The sequence below is a fragment of the Mixophyes fleayi genome, chromosome 4 (assembly GCF_038048845.1).
Source record: "Mixophyes fleayi isolate aMixFle1 chromosome 4, aMixFle1.hap1, whole genome shotgun sequence".
Taxonomy (NCBI): Eukaryota; Metazoa; Chordata; class Amphibia; order Anura; family Limnodynastidae; genus Mixophyes; species Mixophyes fleayi.
Genome location: NC_134405.1, coordinates 83,627,396 through 83,639,415, shown reverse-complemented (window position 1 = coordinate 83,639,415; position 12,020 = coordinate 83,627,396). Strand labels below are relative to the sequence as shown.

Genomic DNA, 12,020 nt, shown 5'->3' with positions numbered 1-12,020 from the left:
AACATTCCACTGAGCAAACAACACTGTACCTTTAAATTCTATCCATTCCAACCACATTGCGTAGAAAGCTCTATTTTTATCCTCTGCCGAATATATTATCTCATCCATTGCCATATAAAAGTCTATTCGTGTAAACCATTCTTTTATAGTGGGAGCCAGCGGTGATTTCCAGTGGACCGGTATCACAGCCTTGGCAGCACTATTGAGAAATTTTACCAAGGACTTTTTGTATTGAGAGACTGGCATATTATTATCATTGAGTAACCAAAATCTCGGGCATTTTGGTAAATTAGTTCCCACAATTGATTTGGAGATGAGGATAACCGCATCCCAAAAAGGTCTAATTGTCGAGCATTCCCACCATATATGTAAAGGGGTGCCCGAAGCTCCCTGACATCTCCAGCAGAGGTCTGAGGCCCCGGGGAACATCTTTGCCAAGAGGCTTGGGCACCGGTACCACCTAGTTAATATTTTATAGTGAGTTTCAACCACTTTTAAACTAATTGAGCTGGCTTGAGTGCGCTGAAATATGACTCCCCATTCTGACTCAGGTATGTCCATGTTTAACTCCCGCTCCCAGTTCCTGGTGAATTTGGGTAGTGCTTTGAATAGATGTACGATTAAAATCTTGTATATAGATGATAGGGTATGCCTAGGGCGCTGAGCCGCCGTGCATAGGGTCTCAAACTGCGTGCACGTCCTACCTGCCTCCTCGCAGACTCCCCTAGAACCTGCAAAGTGTCTCAATTGAATGTGCCTCCAAATTTCCACATTGGGTAAGCCCCATTTTGCCTGTAGATCAGCAAAGGGTATGACTCCAGACCTGCCCACCAGCTAGCCGACACGGGTTATCCCCACTTGGATCCAATGTTGGAAGGACTGTCTTGTGAGGCCCGGGGGGAAATCTTGTATGTCAAAAAGTGCCGTCAAGGGAGAGTGTTTTGTGGAAATGTTTGGAGTAGTGCGCAGCTTTGCCCATCTGGCCAGAGTAGGGGAGATAGTCAGGTGTTTAATCGTGGGAAGAGAAGACCGCCATGGGAGAAGATCTATAGCTGTGTCTAATACATAATTTTCAATCCAAACCCATTGTCTGTCTCCTCCTCCTCTTGTCCAGTCAAGAACCCTGTTCAGCATAACAGCATCATAATATGTTGAAAAATGTGTCAGCTGAAGACCACCATCACATTTGCGTCTATATAGTATGTCATGCTTGAAACGAGGTCTCCTGCCCCTCCACACAAAATGTCTAATTGCCTTATGTAGCTCATTGAACCATGAAGTGGGGACATGGATTGGGAGTGTGTGAAGGAGATATAGAACTCTCGGGAGTAGGTTCATTTTTACAATATTCACTCTACCTATCAGGGAAAATTTTGAACGCAAGCTGCTGTGGTGACCTGCAGATTGCTTTGTGTGTATTTCCCTTATTATACTTAACGTGTGGGGTGATTTAGGCTTGTTTTTCACTTCTTTTACACTTCCCCATAGGTTGAGAAATCCTGCCTTAGGTATTATTTAGATTAGCTGTTGGTGTGAGCATAAGTTCCCGTGACACTGAGTTCACCAGATCTTTTAGAGCCAACATGCTGCAGGAAGATGTCATAGGATGTTACACAGGAAAGCAGTGAGCATGCTTCTGCCAGTACATGGGATGTTCACTTACACACTGTACAGTTGTGGCACATAGTAAATGTAATATATGTTTAGTTATGTATCAATGTTTAGTTGTGTGTGTGTGGGTGCCTGTTCTGTTTTAATTAGGGATGAGCGGGCTCGGATATCTGAAATCCGAGCCCACCCGAACCTTGCTGATCTGAGCCGGATCCGAGACAGATCCGGGTATTCCCGCCAATTGCAAAACTGAAAGCGAGGCTGCGAGTCATAATCCCGTTGTCGGATCTCGCGATACTCGGATTCTATAAATTCCCCGCTGGCCGCCGCCATCTTCACTCAGGCATTGATCAGGGTAGAGGGAGGTTGTGTTAGGTGGTCTCTGCTCTGCTATATTCTGTGCTGTGCTCAGTCCAGTGGTGCTGTGACCTGTGCTCTGTCCTTCTGAGTTCAGTGGTGCTGCTGGGTCCTGTTCAGTCCAGTGGTGCTGTGTCCTGTGCTCTGTCCTTCTAAGGGCATTGTTATTTCCCCATTATTCCCAAGTTATAAAAATCTTTAAAAAAAGTTATAAAAAAAATAAAAAAGAAATAATTATAAAAAAAAGAAATAAAAAAAAAATATCCAAAAACAATCCTGCAGTATAAGTCCATTGGTACTGCAATATTACAAAGTTCACTGATTCAGCAGTATAAGTCCAGTGGTACTCTCCTGTGCCGCATATAATTTTTAAAGGCTTTGCTGAGTGTGTGTGGCTTAGGGGTACGCTCTCTTGTGCTACATATAATGGAAAACAAAAATTTGGAGGATAAAGCTGCGAGGAAAAAGCTCAGTTTTCCTAAAAGACCTGCTGGCGGGGATGCTGATAACATCTGGTCCGGACTGAAGAACCTGCCAATCATTGCAGACACGTCTACTGTTGCTGCATTGGATGCTGTCACAATAGAAAAAATGGTGGAGGATTATTTTGCTGACACCATCCAAATAGACATGTCAGACAGTCCATATTGTTACTGGCAGGAAAAAAAGGCAGTTTGGAAGCCCCTGTACAAACTGGCTCTATTTTACCTGAGTTGTCCCCCCTCCAGTGTGTACTCGGAAAGAGTTTTTAGTGCAGCGGGGAACCTGGTCAGTGAGCGGCGAAGGAGGTTGCTTCCTCAGAACGTTGAAAAAAATGATGTTCATAAAAATGAATTATCAATTCCTCAATCAAGTACAGCACTGCCCTCCAGATAGTACAGAGGGACCTGTGGTTGTGGAGTCCAGCGGGGACGAATTGATAATGTGTGAGGAGGAGGAAGTACACACTGTAGGGGGAGAGGAATCAGAGGTTGAGGATGAGGACGACATCTTGCCTCAGTAGAGCCTGTTTTGGACTAAAAACAATATTGTGAGGTGTGAGGTGTTCAGAATAGACTGGGAATTAGTGGAAATGATTGTTATTGAATGTTATTGAGATTAATAATAGCGTAGGAGTGAAAATAAACCCCAAAACTTGATTTTAACACTTTTTATGTTTTCAAAATAAATCCGAATCCAAAACCTTTAAATCCGAACCAAAACCTTTCGTCAGGTGTTTTCAAAACAAATCCAAACCCAAAACCTCAAGGAAATCCGAATCCAAAACACAAAACACGAGACACCAAAAGTGGCCGGTGCACATCCCTAGTTTTAATATCTACAAATTTTCCATTCCCCTTATGTGCCACTGATCTATTTACAGTCTTTGTGTTTTGTTTTGTTCTCATTTGGAGATCTGCAATGTATATTCCAGGAAATCAATGACAAATAACTTAGAATGGTACAGCACTACAGAATTCCAGCTCAAAATCACAGAAATATATGTTTACTATATATAATAGTATTAGTAACTACACTCTTCCAACAAATAGTCCAGGATTATGTAGGATAAAAAAATATATAGTGTTTAATATTAAAATAAATTATAAATAATAAAATAACCTATGGCTGAGAATGGATTCCCTATAATTCTTTTATACAGAGGTGATGCTATGACTCGACTACCATCCTACTGATAGTGATGACTGGAAGGACATAGTCTTTGTTTGGAAAAGTACATGTACGAGTGCCACTAGCTCGCACAAACAAGTGTATGCAAGTAAGATAGACCATGAAAATGCATTATATGTACAGTACAAAAAAGAACTTCCTGAGTTGTGTACACTAATGTAGTGCACGGCAAGTACTGTGTAGCCAGAGCCTTACTGATATACAGATTCAAATTAAAACGCATCTTGAGACCCGCTTGGATTTGAATACAGTCAGAATTATGACCATGTTCTGTGCTCTCCTCTTCTTTTTTTTTTTTTTTTTTTTTTTTTAAATAGATTTCTGGCCTTGAATGAGTGAAATAATGTCATTCATTCAGTTATTTTATTTTCCCCGCAGTGTCCCCACACTGTGGGTTGCTGACATGAAGGCGCAGCTACTTAGCAGCTAACAATCAGAGGATTTATTGTGTCTACATACTGGTATGTGGAGCTTCAGGCTGTTTCTATTTGTTTAGCTGTTATACATTTTGTATCCTACTTATTCTTCTACTATTTGAGTGTAGCTTCTAATACCATTATATATTAGTAAACCTCTCTCTATGTGATTCTGTGTTATACCGTGTAGATACAAGTTTGGGATACTTGTTTTCTTGGCAGCAATTTTCGCAGCTGCATATTTTCAGTGATTTTCCAATGACACAATGCTGATTGTGTTGTATTTAGAAGGTGACATGGTTATATTCCCATTCAATGTTATATGCACACATCTATAAATAATGACCTGTAATATATCACATGCCATGCACAATGTCTCATATAATTTCAAGTTAATTATAATTATAAAAGCCCTGATATATGTAAATCATAAATTATTATTGTAGATTTGTAAGGTGCCACAGTGCTCCGCAGCGCCGTACAGTAGGGAAAACAGGACATGCATAAAACAGGGACATACAAGGTAGACAAAACAAATGCAGACCTGAAAACAAAGGGTATGAAGGACCCTGCTCATTAGAGAGCTTACATTGTAAGTGGAAGAGGGCACTGCTGAAACAAGAGAAGTAAATGTGTTTGAGTGGAGATTGGGATAGTTGTGAGGATGCATTAGTGTAAATAGTGTTATTGGGGATTAGGAGTGAGAGGTGGTTCCCAGAGACGAGACAAGGCGCATGTCAGAGGTAGATCTAAGAGGGCGGAAGGGAGAGTATTTTGATGTGAGATTTGAGATGTATGCAGGGGTAGTGTTGTTGAGGGCTTGTAGGTAAGGGTGAGTAATTTGAATTGGATTCTGGAGGACACAGGGAGCCAGTGTAGGGATTTGCAAAGTGGTACAGCAGATGTGGAGCGGTGAGAGAGGAAGATTAGTCTTGCAGCAGCAATTAGGAGGAATGTCAGGAATAGCAGGAGGTTGCAATAGTCAAGACGGGAGAGGATGAGGAATGGATAAGAGTTTTGGTAGCTTGTTGAGTAAGAAAAGGGAGTATTCTGGCAATGTTTTTAAGGTAGAGTCGACAGAACTGGGAGAGAGTCTGGATGTGAGGAATAAAGCAGAGGGCGGATTCAAGTGTGACACCAAGGCAGCGAGCTTGGGAGACTGAGGAAATTGTGGTGTTATTGACAGTGAAAGATTTGAGGGCCTGGTGACTCTGGCAGGAGGGAAGATATTAAGCTCTGTTTTGGACATGTTGAGCTTTAGGTAGCGTTGGGACATCCATGTTGAGATAGCTGAAAGATAGTTGGTTACACAAGATAGTACAGAAGGGGAGAGGTCAGGGGAAGAGATATAGATTTGGGTGCCATCAGAGTGTCATCTTAAATATTAGGTTATGATGGAATGGGATTTACATATGTTTACAAGCAGAATATTCATCATCAGTTGGCTGACATTTACAAAAAAGGTCTATTTAACAATAATTATCTGTGTATGCTTACTAAAATGTTCTGCATAGTTAACTGTCTTGCATAAGGCCCAATTGACTGCTCTCAGGTGAAATGATATATGATGGTCATTTCCAGTTTAGAAATTAATTTTGCTCAATTTTCTTTTCTGATTAAAAAAGAATATATGTATATATATATATATATATATATATATATATATATATATATATATATATATATATATATATATATATATGTATATGTATATATATATATAATGTGTGTTATGGCAATCGCATGCAGCGACGCCTCTGCCACTAACCTTATCGCACCTCTCGGCTCCCCATAGCAGGCAGCTCCGACATAGTGGCTTGATGTGTTGGATTTCTCCTTCTGCAGGGAAAGTTTAACAGTGGTGAAGGTCTTACTCCCCCAGGACTGACCTAATGGTAGCACTAAGCTTTTAAAAAATGAAAGGAAGGTTTTTTTAATTTATTATTACATTCTGACAGGCAACACCACTCAAACAGCATTCTGTCTGAGCTATCTAACAACTCCCTCTTTTATCTGAAGGCCTTTCTGGTGGGTTTTCTGGCTTTTCGTGACAGTTGTGCTTCATAAATCTCACCCCCTGTCATCATGTAAAAAATCGGAACAGTGATTTGTAATGTGGCGCCATTTGATAGGTTCAATTTCATTTGTTTTTCCTCTAGTAAATCTTGCGATTTGAGAACCGCAAGAAAAATGCCCCCCCCCATTTCCCTAAACTGAGCTGTATTAAACCTCTCCCTTGATGCATAGTTATTGTATCTGATGTTTTTACAGTGTACTATACTGTACATTCTTCTCTATATTGCATCTGTTAATTTGTAATTGTATCAATTGACTATTCGTTTTGGTGTTTCTTTGTATAACACCTGGATAGTGTGTACGGTAATGGACAATGTGTTTTGTCTTCTAGTCAGGTCTGTTTGGTTTGCTGTCTCAGCTGACGTCATGTGCTTTGATATTTGTTTACTCAAGAGAATAAACAGTGATTATAAGGAAATGATTGTTATTACAGATAGAGATCTACAGCTTCTAGCTGTTGTCAAGCTATTATTCTCATGGACATATCTCTGATAAGAATCATGACATGGATACATTTACAATGTTTTAAGTCACTTAGAGTTGGTTGTAAATCATTTTTTTTTCTCTGCGTAAGATACACATATGCGTACTGTACATGCGCACCAAAAAGGAGTATGTTACATTTGCGTTATTGTGTATTGCTGACTTGCATCCTCCAACGCCTGGAGATGCAGATCGGGAGTTGGCAGGGACAATAAGTGTAGACGGGGTACAGTAAGGGCGTACTCTAGTAATGGTGACACAATTATATGTGGATGTCTCCCCAGGTGACTGTAAGCAGCACTATCTGCATCACATTGGCTGATTGCATATTGGGCCCTCGAGATGATAGTACCTAAATACATTAACATTGCAGGCGTCTATTCATACTTCTAAATGAGCCCCACAATGTGTAGAATAGGAAACACATAAATTGAGCACTATTATTATTATTATTATTATTATTATTATTATTTTATTATTATTAGTTTCTATTTATAGGGCGCCACTAGGTGTCCGTAGCGCCGTACAGGGACAAATGATTACAGTACAAGGTGAGACGGCACGGTACAGTAAACAAAAAGTACAGTAACTCAGTAAGCTTGAAGCACACCTAGAGAGAGATGGGAGGGGGTGAGGGAAGATCCGCATACACCGGAGCCCAAGAGGGAGGGCGCGGACGACAGTAAGAGACCCAGAGGGGTGAGGAGAGAAGCGAAATGGGTCGGAGGGCAGAAGATCCTAGAGGAGGAGGGCTAGGTAGCTGGAGAGCAGAGTTAGAAGTGGTAGAAACCGGAGGAGAGATGGCTCTGTTCAAGGGAGCGAACAATCTAAGGGGAGGGGTAGACAGACAGAGACACAAGGGTGAGAGGGAGAGAATAGGGGAACGGATGCTGAATCAGGGAAGGGGGAAGAAGGGGAGAGAGGCAGAAGATATGGTAGGTAGTTAAGTGGGAGACTGGAAGGCTTTTAGAAAAAGGTGGGTTTTTAAAGCCCGTTTGAAACTGGACGACTGCACCAGAATTAATATTTAATATTTAGAATTAATAACTGCACCAGAATTAATATTGAAATCTAAGTTTGTTTTCACACAGACGTATAGTCAAGGTTCTATAAGTTTACGCACTCAATCAATACGTAGACATTCAAACACAATTAACTTGTTACAACTATTTAGAAACTTATGGCTGCAAAGATAATGCAGAGGATTCCTTGTGAGGGACAGTTACAGCCAGTAGTGTCAGGGGTCGAATTTGGGGGGGTACATTTTTCAGATAATGTAAATCAATGAGGCACATTTTACTATACTCAATTGTAGTGTTTGACATGTTAAAACCCACCCAGCTTAGATGCACACCAGGGTTCTCGCTCCACTCCTTGGATTAGAAAGAGCACCTGCTATTTATAGCTGCACAGAGGTGACTGCATGTCTAGGCCACCAGCTTCAAAGCTTAATGTACTGTGATGAAGTCATTTTTAAAGGTTGTTTAATTATGCGCTCAGCGTTGCATCAGATGCAGTCAATACACATTTATTCTGTGGCATCACTACTATCTCATCTGGTGCTTGGGTGTCTAAATATGGCCTTTGCCCATTTTTTTTGTTTTTAATTATAGATGCCACATGACCCATTAGTTTGCCAATGACAATTGCTAGTCCAATATGTTAGTGGTGGGTGTCCTAAAATCTTAGCGTTTTTTATTTTACTTTGAGCTTGTCACATTATGGGCTAGATTTACTAAGCTGCGGGTTTGAAAAAGTGGGGATGTTACCTATATCAACCAATCAGATTCTAGCTGTCATTTTGTAGAAAGTACTAAATGAAAGCTAGAATCTGATTGGTTGATATAGGTAACATCCCCAGCTTTCATTTAGTACTTTCTACAAAATGACAGCTAGAATCTGATTGGTTGCTATAGGCAACATCCCCACTTTTTCAAACTCGCAGCTTAGTAAATCTAGCCCTATGTCTTGGTTTGCCATAATTGCCAACTACATATGAAACGAGCTGGGTTGTTAATATAGAACATTTATTCCTGTTATAAAAAATAATTAAAAAATGTTTCACTAAGTTGAATATGTAACAATAAATGTCAAGCCTTCTCTTATGCAAACATAAAGCGCTTTACTAATCCACCATAATAGAAGAATGTTTATTTGAAATCACCCAAACATTTTCCATCCATATCTTCAGTCTGGTACATTAATAATTATGAATATGGACAAGTTTAGCTGCCCCTTTCTCTATCAGGAGCTGGACTTGATTTGATTTAATTACGGAGGACAATCTGTCTGGGTGATTTGAAAACTGTGATTACAAGCATTACTTTCTTTGTAAAGCATGTTATTTGTATAGATCAAGGCTTGATTCCTTAAAGATAAACATTGCGGGCTCCATATCAACTGAGTGAATCAATTTTTAATCTGAATAAATATTAAGTCTTAACAGAGAGCCATGATAGCTAATTTAAGATGCAGATAATAACAGTGAACTTTTGCTGATTAGGAATACAGTTTGCCAGTTACCTTTTAATTGGGTTTTCATTGTTTATATAAAGGGGATTTCTTGTATTCCCCCCCCCCCCACATACAAAACATTTGTTAATTAATAAATATTCCGTAAAAATGTCATAATAATTTGGTGTTCATATTTTAAACCAGGAATAAGGAAGAATCCCAGAGGACATTGAGTTGGTCCCATTATGCTATATTATTGTATTAATATTACTATTGCTGATTTGAATAACGCCACAGCAGTAGAGGGTGGGAGAAGACTGAGCATACATAAAACTGACATACAGGTAGATGTAATTAATATAGATATAAAGGATAGTGAGTGAGAGTTTACAATCTAGTGGGAATAGGACGATCAGAGTTGCCCTGATAAATACAGCAATCTCATAGAAACAACATTGAGTTTGTTTTTAAATGCAGCAATTAAAGTGCCATGCTTTCTATTTAGTGGTATGTTGGTTTCCTGCATTTTGTAATCTATTACATACACAATATTATTGCGTCAGTGTTTTCATCACTTATTAATTATTAGTGCCCTCTTTTCCCTTTTATTTTTTTCTTTTCTTTTTTCATTGTGTCCTGAACAAGCCCTCTTCCATGCGTGACTTTTATATAAATACCACAGCTTCTATCCATATTTATTATATTTTATTCATGCCCTGTTTATATTGAAGTTGAATTTTTTTCTGGCCCCAAAAATGTTGAATTTGTTTGGTAAATATTTTGCAGATGTGCACGCAGAGGCTAAAAGCCTAAATCTTTTTATTGACAAATGGAAAAGTTTCACAAGTCCCAGAGAAGAGAAAAAGTTGCATATGCAGTGATAGATGTGTAACTTGTATGACGCATTTTTTTTAACTTGTTTTCTGATGCAGTTGCATCCCACCAGGCTGGTCCCCCAGCAATACTGAAAGGGCTGCTCTACATCCATGGCTTAGAAGTAACTGCAGTGTGGCCCTAACCTAGTTTGCTCGTTGGAAGAAACCGAGCAAACTGATAGGATAACCTGCATTCTGTCATCTCGCGGTCACTGTTGCTCTGTCAAGTAAGCAGGGATTGCTTCAGACATGGGGGAATTACACCCAATACGGAGCCTCCTCTCTTAGCCCTGCTCCTCAGTCCTGGCAAATTCACATTTTGTCACAGTGCTACAAGAGGAATATTCCATGGTTGGAGGTTTGTGTTCACTAGGCAGCAGTTGACAACAGATTAACAGGAAGCCATAAACAGAGGGAAGCCAGAAGTTAGAGGGCAGCAGAGGTGCAAGATCACAAAAGAGCCAAGGTCAGGAGTATGGTAGTCAGAAACCAGACAGAGGTGGTAATGGGTAATAAGAATGAAAACCGGATACTACAGACAATGGAACACACAAAGCTCAACACAACCCTTTGCCCAGAGCTCTCTTTTACAACATCGGACGCACAGATGAAAGAAAAGCAGAAATGTGGGCACATCCTATGCAGGAATGCACATGGCACCAACAGGGCTTAGGAGGAAGTCATCAAAGACAGCAGTATGTAATGGGATGTAGTGTTTGCGGATCTGTTATTTGGGCAGACTGGGGCTGTGTCAATGTAATATGAATATGCGTTGCACCAAAAGCTTGAGCTACTATAGTTTTGCTGCAAAATGGGGTCCTCTGATCCAGAGCGAACATTTTTTTTTTTTCTTCTTCTTCTGAGTTGGCTTAGGATCTATATTCCCTGTACCAGTTTGGTTCCTGTTCCTTATGTACATTGTACAGCAAATGCTGTTATTACAAGAGCTAAGTGACATTAAATAACTGGAATGTTTATATTTATTATGACCACTATTTCACTCAACTGCAGCAGGCTGGGAGGTGATGGTTTTGCAGGGATGCTCCCTGTGGATTGGTCGATTTATATATAATTAGAGAGAAATTCAGCTATAGTGGAGCGGGGAGGTAATACTTTACTTTTTATACATGCTCTGGAATGTTGTTGTAACCCTTAACAATGTACTGTATATTTACCTTTTGGTTTATATCTGAGTATTTACATTTTTAGATTTATTGGCTCTGTCCATTTACAAAGTCTTGTGCAAAACATAGTAATGCAAACGGGTATCTAATAACTAATGTGTTTGTTTTCTTTAGGATTAACGCTTTACACAATGTAGTAGGTCATCTGAATAAACTCTTAATTCCAGCTTCATTTAAAGTTTGTATCTAAAACAATTTATTAAATAAGACTGTTAAACAGCTCAGTGTGTTCATTATAGTAAATGGGGTATTTTAGATGACTTTTGTGTTCCTTCCACATCCAGTAATAAATTTAGAATGTACCTTTCTTTGCCATTTTAGTATCCTACAGAGAGTGGGGCTGCCATAGGCAAAGGAGAGTTCCCTTTCCCATATGATTCCTGCTCATGCAGGGTTAATAATATGGCTCGATGGTAAGATGTCAGACTGACTTCGATCTGTATCTTTATTTCCACAGGGCCGTTGCTACACCTGTGGCCAGAGCCATGGGTATAAAGAGCAAAGTCCGACTAAAAGCTTCATTTAATCCGGTCTTGGAAAATTTCTACATCTCGTGTTCTAAACACCCATCACAAGTAAGTATTTCAGCTGCTGTGCCGTGCAGGGGGAGCAGCATAATGTTCTGTTACTGTAAGATGAAGAGCCACTTGTCCATGTGAGCTTGCACTTTGTTGCTGGCCAGTTAACGAATTGCAGACACTAGCGTTCCAAATTCTTGTTCTAGTAACTCAGATCACATGTTGTATTCTGGTTATTTTCACATAGTCAACCCTTGTGTCTCTTCTGAACATGATTATAAAGCACATGCCTAACTTAAAATTATCCCACCAATGTCTTGATGCCAACCACGAAATAAAGTCTGAGGTTGTTCTATTTGCTGTTTCTGAGTAACG

At 39.8% G+C, this 12,020-nt stretch overlaps 1 protein-coding gene across 2 annotated transcripts in view; it reads left to right on the top strand.

Moving 5' to 3' along the window:
• Positions 1-12,020, top strand: part of CERS3 (ceramide synthase 3) — an 86,465-nt gene that overhangs the window by 36,940 nt on the left and 37,505 nt on the right. For both annotated transcript variants that reach the window (XM_075207673.1, XM_075207672.1), the window contains one exon: positions 11,585-11,702. In XM_075207673.1, the coding sequence (XP_075063774.1) occupies positions 11,585-11,702 (118 nt within the window). The remainder of the gene's footprint in view (positions 1-11,584; positions 11,703-12,020) is intronic.